A 13,289-nucleotide genomic window follows, 5' to 3' on the forward strand; every position below is an offset into this window, starting at 1 on the left:
AGAAGAGTATTGCTTTCTGGAAACAATGAGGAATATCTCTTGTGCAATAATGTCACCACGCTGCAGTAGCTTCTCAGTCTTTATTTCTTGTGTCTTAGTATAACAGAAGATGCAAAACGATGCCAACATGTTCTAAAAGATTGGATTGTTGGAAACCAGTGGTCTTCAAAGTAGCGTGTGCCAACCACCGTCCCCTGGGGTGTGGGGGGAAAATAGTGTACATTAATATTTTATTTTTTAAAGAAAGGAAGTTAAGAAATAAGCTTTACTCGTGTTTAATGGATAGATTGGCACTAGGGCACTTATTTGCTCTCTACGATAGTCGCATCAGATGTGATAGAGCCAGGGTTTGGGTTTGGGTTTGGGTTTGGGTTTTCCTAATCACAGTCATCATCATCACCATCATCATTTAAGTCTGTTTGCCACAGGATCTGCCTCCAGGCCCAGGGGTCTTTGCACTGCAGTTTCCTCTGCTTCCATCTGAATGTGGATGACTTAATTCCGTGGCTTTTGGCCCTGGCCTTGTAGTCCAGTAAGGAGAGCAGCATTCACATACTTCCCACTGCCTAAGGAAGCCACATTCACAACTCTCGGGCTCTTCCTAGGGGCTTTTCCCTACTGGATTTGCCTGGCCTGCACTGTAGAAGTCGTCCAACCCCGCCCCCCCCCCCCCCCCAATGGGGCAGCCTGTGCTATCTACTTACTCGTTATGAGCAGCTCTCTAGTGTTGTCACTGGGTAACAGCACCCGGCACAGTGTCCTTGTGCCGAATGGCATGTGACTAAATGAAAGCCAGAAGAACCTTCAACCAAGCTTTCGAAACAATCGCTCTGGGCAGGAGCCCTTGACCTCCTCCGTCTTGATTTTCCTCACCTGGTGCTCCTTTCACTGCACCTTCAAGTCTGTTTCTTCAGCCCCCTGACAGTCCCCCTATTTGTTACAGGGATGTGTACAATCCTTTTGAGACCATTTGACGTTCTCTAGGAAGAAAAGGGAAAGAGATGCTTTCCTTACCAAATAAGGGGGAGTTGTGTTTGGGGGAGGAAAAAACCACCAAAAAAACCCTAATTGCAGAGTAATGAGGGGACCTTGGTGAATATCACTATTGAGAGTATGGGGCAGAGAATCTTGCAACCTGACTGATACCAGGTTTTCCCATGTAGATGAAAACATAAAGAGGCCAGAGCACCACTTAGACTTTTTAAAAAAACTTTTTGATAAAGAAAAGTAAGCTGTACAACCAGCCACTTGCTTTCTCTCGTGAGATCAGCCTGGCTGGAAACTTTTCACTGACTTTGCTACTCACCTGGAGATTGATAACAACAGGTAGGAATTAGACTTGTAGAAGTGACCTGTCTGGCTCTTTGGATGAGGGCCTACTTACTGTCACTCTAGTCCTCTCCTAAGAGAAAGGCAAAGTAATCTTCATCCACAGAGAACTAGAATTTTCTCAAGCTAGAAGGAAAGTTTATTATGGGAGAAGTGGGTCGCAAAGTGAGCTGCACCTCGCTGCTTGGTGAGTACTCTACGGCCTCTCTAAGGCCTCCCTTCCCGCTGTTTATATTCCTTTGGGAGCTTCCAGGTTCCTCTAAATTAATGCTTTTTCCAGGTGGTTTAGCATTCCTCCTGCAACAAGACCACTCTGCTCTCAGCTGGCCCTCAGGATAACTTCAGCAGGGAGATCATTCCCTGTCTTGCCTGGGCACAATGGGTAGTAGGGCAGCAGTGACACTGTTTAGTGGCAGGGGCTCAGCTTTCAGGTTTTGTTCACCCTCAAAATCCTTGGTGAATCCATTCAATTTTATGGCGACAACTATTGTTTTTTTGAACTTGAGTGATGTTGATAATGTTGGGGAACAGGGAGCTGGCAGGGGGACTTGATGGCAAGGGGTTTTCCTGTAGCTCCTACCTATTCCTGCTGTCATGATTGAGACTGTAGGAGCATCTTCCACTCCTCCATAGGAAATTCTTTCTGATTTGCTTAATCCAGCTTCATGAACTGCAGATCACTCCTCTAAGAGTGGCTGTCCTTGGAAGTTACTGCTGTCATCTGTTGACAAAGGGACCAATTTTCTTTGCAGGATATACCAAATCCAAGGTATATGGCTGCTGTCCAATAGAAATACAAGTCACATATAGAATGTCAAATTTTCTAGAAGGCACATTAAAAATATCAAAAGAAACGGATGAAATTAATTTAATAACATCTTTTCTTTAACCCAGTATATCCAATATGTTATCATACCAGCATTTAATCAATATTAAAAATTATTGAGAGATTATACATTCTTTTCTTTGTATTAAGTCTTCACAATTCAATGTGTATCTTAGAGCACATCTCAGTTTGGACTAGCTACATTTCAAGAGCTCACTGGCCACGTGTGGCCAGTGGCTACTGTATTGATGAGTGTGAGTCAATTCCTATAGACTTAACTATTATAAATTATAGCAATTCTTGTTTGCTTTTTGGGGCTGTTTCTTGTTGGTTTGGTTTATGTGCAAATGTGTACTGGTTAATTAAGTACATTTAATAATGTGGAAAGATAAAGAAATTGGTTCCTCAGCCCACTTTTTTAGTAGAGTGATAACATTGGCAAGCATGGGGCAGTGTTTGGAGAGGACCTTTGGCATGACCTTGAAGCTGACATTCTGACAACCAGGGAGGACACTCCTCTCTGGAGAGACTTGTCTGGGGGAGAGGCAGGCCTGCTCCTGGAGCACTTAGAGTTCATTAAATCCAGTTACTGAGGATGGACAATATGTGAGAGGTGATGGTTAGAGGTGAGGGGATCAGAAAAGGGCTATGAGAACAGACCCTGAAACAAGAAGCAGAGCAAAGGACCCCCTAGAGTGGGCCCCCAGGACTCTTCTATTCAAATGGGAGGAAAATATTTTTCTGGGTCATTATTAAAAGTCATGTTAATTATGCTGTTCTAGGTAGTTAAAATTTTTTCAAAGATCCCTGGGTTGGAGTGATGGCTCACTGGATTATTTTCAAGTTGGCTTTGCTTCTTGTTCCATTCTAAAAGCAACTAAATTATTTAGAGTTAAGTTGCAAGAAAGCAGGAATACTTTTCTTAGTGTAATCACTGGACACTCACTATTATTTGTGTAATCACTGGACACTCACTCAAACTCCCTGCCCCACTCTCATTTTTCTTTGCTCATCTTGGCAAAACCAGCTGGTAGGGGAATGGCACGAACACGGGGGTGTTTATTCTAAGTCCATTTTCTCTCTTTCTTTGTCTTCCTTAAACTTGGAAGCAAAGTATGTCTCATTTGAAGAACGGCTTGGTTGCAGAAGTGACTACTGTTTCATTCAATGCTGGCATGATTTTTCTACCACAGTCTCCTCCAGGCAGGCCCAGGGGACTCAGGCTTCCTGAGTGTTATAGCCCTATATCCCTGCAAAGTCACCAGGAAGAAGTAGGGCCAAAAGTGCGAGCGACGGGCAACTGGGGCCCAGGCGTTGTCCCTGGAAGAATAACAACTCTGCCTCCAGTGGGGAAAATTGCTAAACGTTATACTATATAGCTGAAATTGTTTTTCTTTTGCAGCTGAGCTTTTGAGAAACCCTTGGGGATTGCCCTGGGTTGAGTTGGATATTAATGAAATTAATTCTCTTCTATTTGGGAGAAAGTTACTGGCGGGTCATGCTAATTGCTCCAGGCAGAGAGAACTCCTGGCTATGTTGGAGTTTGTAATAGAAGAATGATAGGTAAGGCAGCCAGAAGAGGAAGTGTGGGGGGCTGCTTTGTAGGAGTTTCATTGATTTAGCATCTGTAGGGAAGGCTTCTTTTAAAAAAAAATTTTTTTTTTTTTTGATTAGCGAACAGGAGAACATTCAAAACTAAGACAGACAGCAGCCAACTGGGAATGCTGTGCAGCCTGGAATAGCTTAGGCTGTTTCCCCAAACAGGAAACCACAAAATGTTAGAGATTAAGGTCACTGGATCATTGGGAAAAGAGCATAACTTTGTCTGCAAAGTATTATGATGGATTGTAAATGGGCCAAAATATAAGCATAAATCTTTCGTCTAAAAACGCAACAACAAAAGTCCAGCCTTCTCACAAAAGCTCAGTTTGCTTTCCTGTTGTGCTGAGAGACCAAAGCCTCCTTCTGCGGCATCTCTGTAATTTTCCTAATAAGTAGGGGAGGTATCAGGGATTTAAAGAGAAATGCTTTGTGTTCTCCGTCAGCAACACGTGTGTTTCAGTTTGGATTTTTAAAAAGGTAAAGTTTAGACCAGAAAGTGGGCCTAATGTGATTTATTTTCAGGCTTATGCTTTAATACAGGCAACAATGAAAATATAACAAAATGCACATTAATATACATTTTTGCCCCAAACCCCTTCTTTCAAGTGTTCGCAGGCACCATCAAAAACACAGTTGTCTCTTTTCCCCTTTGAGTATCATCCCTTGGCCCCCAAACTTACTTGAAGTCAAAATCTGAGTTTAGAGGGTGTGGGATCTTCTTAGTTGAGTTGGCAGGTAAACTGGCGTGCAGCTATCTTTAGCGAACACAATTGGTTGCTTTATATCTGCCTGGAAAATATTTATCCTTCAGAAGCTTATACTGTGTAAAATAAGGGTTAATCATCATCTGATTCTTTTCACTAGGTCTTTCCTAGAGGGAGGTTTTCTTGCTGAGAGGGTGAAATCCATGAAAAAACTACTGATTTATGTACATCCAGAACCTGAAACGTTTATGGTTTGAAATGTTAAAATGATTTAGATTTTAGAAAGATTTAAGTGAAACTGACTTTTTTAAGTCCTCTTTTTAAGGAAAACTTAGAGAACGAAAGAGTAAACTTGCTTTTCCTCTTTTGATTATTCACTATATTGAAAAGTTAAAAAAATATCTGGAGTATAAGGAGGACAGGGTCACATCTTTTCATGTCTGTTCTCTTGGTGCCCATCCTTAGGCTCACCACAAAGATTTACTGTTGGATAAATAGAAATTTCACATGAGCAGATTAACAAACAAATAAACACATTCCATGTATAAGTGAACAGGAACTCTTTTCTCCAGCTCAGACAAAAGGCCACTTCCTTTCCATTTCACATGGAAGTGAAACTTAGCTGCAGAAAATGAAATGAATGAGTAGAATTGGATTGAGACCTATTGATCTTTCTTTTCTACCCGTGACAGAGACATAGATACAGAGGAATATGTTTCTCTTCTAAGAAGAATGATAGCATAAGCATTGAATAAATGACAGCTGCCCTTGCACCTCTGTTGGGGGTGAGAGAAGGACACTCAGGAAGGGGTAGGACTTTGTCTTAGGGAGATAACTATTGCACAGCCTGCACTCATCGTGGCCGAGTGGAAATATAGGCCTGGCGTGGTCAGATGTCTGGGTATTTAAATGACAGCATCTAATTGCAAAAACAATAACAACACCATGTGGACCTAGATGAATATATCTGCAAGCTAAATGCAGCCAATTGAAAACGTTTGCACACCACTATAGAAATTTATTTTTCAGATTATTCTTAATAAAGAGTAACAAAAACAATAATAAAACCTTGCTCTTCAACTTATAGGATATTTTTATAACTAGTATCCCATGTGGTCCTCCCAAGAACTCTAGGATATAGATATTCCACTTCACAGAGGAGAAAATTAAGGCTCGGAGTGAGTAGATGACAGCTCCAAGGCACTCAGTAGCACAGGCCTTGGGAGACTGAGCCAGGGCTGGAGCTCAAGACTCCTGTCTGCAAGTGTCATACGACTTTTATAAGCCCCTGCCATTTGTTTTATGAAATTGATGACCTAGTGCAGTTACGTTAGAACTCTTGCCATCCTAAGCGTTATTCTAACTCTTACCTCCAAAATCACAGTTGAAATCCACAGGTAACATCTCATTTGGAAATTGTGGAGCTATTTGAATAGCTGTGTTGAATTATTCAAATGCAATAATACTAATAGCTAGTGTTAACTGAACACTTACTATGTGCCTGGGACACAAAGAGCTTACATGCATTATGTTATGTAATTCTCTCATATATGTTTCTCTTCTATCCATTTTACAGATGAGGAAACTGACCTCTAGACAGGCTATGTAACTTAATCAAGATAATCCTGCTAGTAAGTGGCAGAGCTATGTTCAAACCCAGCTACAGAGCCTGTGCTCTTAACTATAAACATGTATCCTTCATTCCAAAGAGTCATGCTTACATTTAAGTTTGCTCCTTGCATGTGTAATTACAAAGAATAAACCACCTGTTCAGTGTATTCTCTGGGCGGGGGAGCAGTGGAGGGAGCGGAATACACTGAGCAGTGTGGAAGAGGGGTTAGAAGCACACACTTTGGACTCAGGCAGATCTGAACTTGAATCTCTGTTACCAGCTGGCTCACCTCCCTGCATCTCTGTCCCTTTGTTCCTAAAATGGCATAAATAACACTTGCCTTCTGGGGGTGTTGTAAAATCATGGATATAAAATGCTTAGCACAGTTCCTGCAACATAATTAGAACAATGAGAGAGTTCTACTATTCCCAAATGTCCTTTTAAAAGCTATACTCTTAACCATACTTTTCTAGCATTTAGGTATGGGGAAATTCCTTGGGATGCTTCAAAATTACAAGTTCCTTTTAAAGGGTAATTTATAGACTTATGGCTCTGAGTATCAAGAAAAGACTGCTGAGACACCATGCCCAATGTGTGTAAAATTAGTCATGAAAGGCATGCTATTTCATGCATTTGAGTACATAGAGTTCAGGTTTACCCTGGCTGGATTCCCTCCTACTGTTGCCCTTTGTCTAAAAGAGTGAGACTGACAACCAAGTATTTGACACAGAAAGACCATATGCATATTTTGGAGGTTTATTCTAGAAGAAGTTCTTTGTTGAGTCAGTCTTCCAAGTCATTATCACATTATCAACCTACCTGAAGAGGAGGACCATATTTACCTAACTCCCCCAATTTGTATCCAGTGCTGTGCTTAGAACCCTGTTCATATTTTCTCATTAATTCTCACTACAGTGAGATGTAGATCTTACATCTACATGTTCAGGAAAGGCAACCACAACTCATGGAGGTTAAACCACATGTCCAAGAATTCCCAGTTACTGCATGCTGGGGCATGTGAGGCACTGGTCCAATGGTGTATGAGTTTGGATTTCATGCTTTTAGCAACAGCAGCAGCTGTGGTTACTTGAAGCATGAAAAGAACTGGTCAGAAGACAGGATAGGTCACAGAATTCATGGACAAACTGAAGAACTAGAGTGAGGAAAGATAGGGACCAGGGAAAACTCTGGGGATCCAAGTAGCAAAACTAATGGGCAGACTCATCAGGGAACCCTGTGTCATTCTGTCCACAATCCAAATTCTAGGGAGAGAGCATTTGAGTGCCCTAGCTTAGGTCACATGCTCATCCCTTGCATAGAGGAGGAAGAACACTGATCGCCAGCCTCCACTAGGGCTGTATCCATTGAGGGAATGGGAATACAGTTACCAGGGGAAGGGGGAGTGGACCTGGGCCAAACAAAAGGGCAATCACTATACAGCATTACAGAAAGCCTTTAAAGAGCACAATTGCCTGTACTCTACAAGTGTCCATTTGTCTTATGGGGTGTCAGGCACCGTGCAAGGGCTGCAGGTGGAGTGAGGGCTAAGAGATCTCTGTTCTTCAGGAGCTGATGCTGTTCCACAGCTGCTTAATGAGGGCCAGTCCCTATAACAGAAGTCAGGCATCTGTTGCCAGCTGAGTAATGTCCTTGCACACATCTTGGTCCATAGAGCCAAAGTGAGGAATGAGAGATGTCTCCAGAGTTGGACAAACAGATGAGATTGTTTCTGAACCGGAGATGTGAACTATGTCTCCTTCTCCACCAACTCTCTGTTTCCTAAGGCTTGGAGTAGCACTTAAACATGTAGCTGTGGGGAGTCAGTAAATGCTTGCTGTTTGCAGGAATTTAGCTCCTTTCTTAAGGCGTTTTAGGAAGAAGTTTGGAAGTGTGGGATCTAGGATGCATTCTGACACCTCCCTGTGTCACGATTTCCTTTACAGTAAAGTGGAGGCGGGCCCTGTAATACGTCTCATCCCCACCCTGTGAAGCTGGATGTGAATAAAGCTATGTGTACATGAAAACACTTTGGAAAGTAAAGAACATTTAAAAAATGATTTTCTCATCTCTTCCTTTTGAAAAGAAAAAGAGAGAGGGATGCTTGTAATCCAAATCGCCTAGTGCCATCTCTTGTAAATGCTTGAATTCTGGAATGAGTTTTTAAGATCATCTATGATTGAACTAAAGTTATGCTGTTTACCTAGTTGTCATGAAAAAAAACTGAGAGCTGGTAATACTTGATTTAGCACAAATTATTCCCCAATAAAGACCCATCTTTTGCCAAATTGAGGTGTCCAACCTCTTAGTGTTATTGTTCTTTTTATTATTTTTTCGTTTTGGAAGCATCCCAACATGCCCCCAAAACTTAGAAAATAGCCAAGTTAAAACAAATCGCCCATATTTTGACTACCTTAACTGCTAGTATTTTGATGTATTCTTTTCCCAAGTTTGAAGCATCCTTTTAAAATATAGTAATTATAGAGCATGAACAGTGGGATCATAGTTTTTCATTGATTTTTTTAATAAGTATTTTTCCATGTCTTCGCATCACCATCAGTTTCAACAAACTAACCAGTCAGACCTCTAAGTAGTAAAAGAAAAGAAAATTCTCTAAAAAGAGTGCCTCTGCTCTTTAACTGAGGCCTCACAGCTGGCCAGAAAGGAAAGTGAGGACACTGGTTGTTCAGGGGTGTTCAGGGGTGCTGCCTGCTGTGTCCCTGGAAACCTGCTCCAACCAGCGCTTTCCCTGCCCCTTGTTTTGTTAGAGTCACTCCTGACAAGGGAAGCGTAGCTAAAAGCTGCATTCATTTCTGTCTCCACCTCTCTGTCTTTACACCCTGTTGCTTAAAATACCAGCAAGCCTCAGGGGAAGGTTTGCCCCAGACTGTCCCAGTTTTAGCCTGCAAGCCCTGCATCCTGGGAAACTCCTCCGTCCAGGGCAAACCGGGACAGATCACCCCACCAGGAAGAAGTGGGCGAATGTGTGCAGATCCTTCGTAAGTGGCCAACCCGTTGCGGTTTAAGCCTTGTCCTGGAACTTCTCTGTCACTCAGGATGTGGGTGGCCAACACGTGCCCTCCGGCTTCAGGACCACCCAGCCCTGTGCTACACCCACCTGGCTTCTCAGCTCACTGTCACCGGATCCTGGGATATCTCACCCACTCACCCAGCCCTGGAGGCACCCAACTGGGATATTCCTGTGGGGGCTGAAGAGAGTAAATGTGACATTTAGATAAAAATAGAAGCTCTGGAATTCTTATATTTAAGGCAGCCTTAAATGCCAGCTCTGAAGTCACTTCGCTTGATCATTAACCTGATTTCTTTTTTTGTTGCATTTGACTTACGTGCCCTTTAGTAGTTAAAACTGTTTTCCTTGCTTTGCAAAGGAAGGATTTCCATTCGCCCCCAAAAGTAGGCTTTCTGCACATCACATGCACAAAATTACGCAGTCCAGCCCTTCACTGCCTCATTCTGGAGTGTTAGTATTCTTGTTTATGATGTCTTGAAAAACAAGGGAAATGGCTCAGGGATGGGCTTCGTTTCAATTCATTTCAACAAACGTGTACCCTAATGCTGTACATATCAGCCTGTTTTTGCTGTAACCTGTGGAGTTTGCTATCATCCCTCAAAGATGAAAATTCAAACCAGTTTCAGAATATCCTGATGACACTCAGAAAGATGCAAGCTTCATAGGGTAGCCACGAGGAAGAAAGATGGCTACATACACTTGTGTGTTTGCTAGTTAATCAGCATCTTTTCACTGAATTCTAGAAGAATTACTTTATAGATGATTATCTTCGTTAATCAGCTATAATCAGTCCTTCCTAGGATGGTGAAGTATTTAAGCCTTGTTTCCTGGTACAGATCATGTGTAATTGTTTCCATACTGTTGGCAAAACAGCTGTAGGAGTTTTGCATGGGCCATAAGTATTCAAGGTCTTTGAGGCAATTTCTTTGTATAAACAATGCAAATTTTTATTGCTATAGTTGAGGTTTTTTAAAAGGCTTTAAATCCATCCGGATTTTCTGTAAGGGGGGGTTCTTCATAGGAGAGTGGATGTGGTGATGAGGACTGAGTAACATGAAAGACCCTGTGTTCCTATAGGTGAGGCCCAGGGCTCTTTCATCTTAGGCTGAATCCTGGCCCACTGCTGCTTGAGGATTTGGAGTGTGTAAAAGTCCTGGGCTTTTTAATTATGTATAAGCCTTTTAAGAAGCCTGTACCAGGAGGGCAGAGATGGAAACATGCAGTGAAACATTTTATATCCAGTTTGAGGATTCAACCAAAGGTCTTCACTTGAGTCAAACCAGAGCTTCCAAATAGATCAAAGGTAGCATGCAGTTGAAGAAAATCTCTTTATTGGTGGTGGAGTGACAATACCTTATGAGAATCAACAACTGTGAAAAATAGCCTAAGGAGAGTAGAAAACAAAGGGGGAAATTACTCAGATTTCCACCACCAAAATTAATCAACTCTATTCCTTTTTTTTAAAGTTTCATTCCATATATGTAAATAAGTATGTCAATTTTATATACTATAATTGGGATATATATTTGGCATTCAGCTTTCATACTTAACATTATGTGATAAGCATTTTCCACATTGCTTCGTGGTTTAGTCCAACAGTTTATTTATTTTTACAAGAAAAAAAATTTTTTTATTTACAGCGAATAAATGAACCACAACTATTTTGTGAGAAAGCTGATGATGAACAATTTTTTTTTTAAATCAGAATTCTTCTTGTGGCATTATCACCCACTGAGTTTGCACTTACACTATAAACAGATATAAGATGGACATAGTATATGAGGCAATAATTTTCAGACTTTATCAACAGGCAGTAAAGAGCACAGATCCAAAGAGCAGGGCAGTGAGCCCCATAATGTGCACTTATGGAATGAAAAATGGGATGAGGAACACAAGCTTAAGATAGCCATCTCCTGAGTTCAGGTGAAAGAGGCTGGACTCAAGGAGAATGAGGTGACAACTTTGTAGTCCAACAGTTTAAATGGCTTTGCAATATCTCATAGAATTTCTGTACCGTGGTTATTTAACCACTCACTAATATGGAACTTTTAGACTGTGTTCAAATTTGTCATTATAAAGTTTCAGTGAATATTGTTAAATATATATATTTTTTATTTCTTTGGGCTCATTTTCGTAGAGTTTATTCCACAAACTGGGATTACTGGGACAAAGTCTCAACATTATAAAGTCTTTGCATTAAAAAGTGATGGTTGCTTTCCTGAAGAGTAATGCCATTCACACTGTCCCCAGTAGCTTCACAACTTCAGCAGCATTGGGTATTATCTGAATATCTTGAAAGCTATTTGGGAAGAAAAGACCAGAGTTGCCTCAGAGTTTCTCCTATAGTACCCATCAACTTGGCTAAAAAAAAATGTATCTTAGGCATTTTGAAGGACATTCCTCATTTTTGACAAGTGGCTCTCCTATTTAAGAAAGGAGGTCTTTGGAAGTGGCATAGCAGACATGGTTGCCTCCAACAAATAACAAATTTGAGGCACCTGCATCTATCTGTCTGCCTCAAAAAATTATAGTTGTCACTGAAATGTAGGAGGGGAAAGCAACACGGATTACCAGCAGCCACGAGGGAATACCCAGCTTGCCAGCTGCTGCAGGGCCTGAAAAGTGAAAATAATCAAATGCAGGCTTCATGACAATCCCAGTGTGTACCATTCCTTAGTTCCACTGAACTGTAACCACAGTCTTCTTCCTTAACATAGCTATACATCCAAGTAAAACCTATATTGCTGGGTAATACAGCACAAATGCTTTTGCAACAAGAGAGATGTTTGCAGATTCCTATGAAGAATCATACTTTTGGAAGAATGCAGTGGTTGAGACAAGGCTCGAGTTTATTTCAGGTTGTTGGTGTATGTAGCCAACTGGAAGAAAGTGACCCTACTGAGTTCCTGGGTTGGCGTCTCTGAGCAGCGCCCCAGAGCAGCTAACATTCCCTTTTGTCTCTTGTGTGCACTATCTGTACCTAGATACATTGACTGGCTTCCCCTGCTGAATCCTGCATTTGCTCACGGCTCAATTTCGTTTCAGGTTCTAATCTACAATGGTCAACTGGACATCATCGTGGCAGCTCCCCTGACAGAGCGCTCCTTGATGGCCATGAACTGGAAAGGATCCCAGGATTATAAGAAGGCAGAAAGAAAAGTTTGGAAGGTCCTTAAATCTGATCCTGAAGTGGCTGGTTATGTACGGCAAGTGGATAGCTTCTATCAGGTATGAAAATGCTTCCCGGCATGCAGGTTTTGAGAATGGGATGATGAGATTGAAACGAAAGCCCGAATACCCATAAGACATGGTCAGCCTTAAGCAAAGTCATACAACAACCAAAAGGTGTCTTCTGTTGCCCTCCTTTCCACAGGGAAGGGTGGTCTGAGTTCATATTAATATACAAATACTCAATGTTTAAGACAAAAGTTGACAGACAATAGTGTAGGTATTATTTAAGAGATAAGGTGACAATTAAAAAGATTAAGAAAAGGATAATACTCAACCCCAAAAGGTAAATCATTAATGAGAGAATTAGTCTATTTGGGGAACAAAAGAGAGCGTGAACAAATTACATGAGGAAGGTTCAATGTAATCTCCTCTGGCAAACCTATGATCACATTCACGTATTACACATGGAACCCCAGGACAAAATCTATCTGATGCCCTAGTGTGACCTCTCCTTTAGGGGTCAGATGTTACTCTGGCCAAGCCTGTCCACTGCTCCTCCAGTTTGCAGGTCTCAGCTCCTCGAAGATGAATAGGTCTTCCTTAATGTTTACACAATGATTACACTGTTTACCTCCAGAAAGTTTCTGGAGGAATTAAGAAAGCCCCTTAGTTTTGCTTAGTTAGTCTCAAGAGGAAAAATGTATTCTTCTAGACTTGATTTTATTCCCCAATTTTTTATGTGAGGTAACACTGGGACCTCAATTCTGTACCTCCAAGTATTTGGAAGAATAGCTTTCTAATGCTTGAGTTTTCCTTTAGGCAAATCCATGCTCCAAACAGAAATTAATCATAGGAATACTACTTCAAAAGAACTTTGCTTTGGAACTGTAAATGAGAGATCACAAAGTATTTTATCAGGGGTCACTGGGTTATCACCTGAATTACTCATTTATGTTTAAAAAAATGATAGATCCAGCAGAAATTACGGGTATTCTAATGTGAAAAGGTAGCCTTCCT

At 41.3% G+C, this 13,289-nt stretch overlaps 1 protein-coding gene across 1 annotated transcript in view; it reads left to right on the plus strand.

Moving 5' to 3' along the window:
• Positions 1-13,289, plus strand: part of CPVL (carboxypeptidase vitellogenic like) — a 101,157-nt gene that overhangs the window by 63,206 nt on the left and 24,662 nt on the right. The window contains 1 exon segment of the mRNA XM_049714875.1: positions 12,147-12,329. Within this exon segment, the coding sequence (XP_049570832.1) occupies positions 12,147-12,329 (183 nt within the window).

The sequence above is a fragment of the Orcinus orca genome, chromosome 9 (assembly GCF_937001465.1).
Source record: "Orcinus orca chromosome 9, mOrcOrc1.1, whole genome shotgun sequence".
In the NCBI taxonomy this organism is placed as follows: domain Eukaryota; kingdom Metazoa; phylum Chordata; class Mammalia; order Artiodactyla; family Delphinidae; genus Orcinus; species Orcinus orca.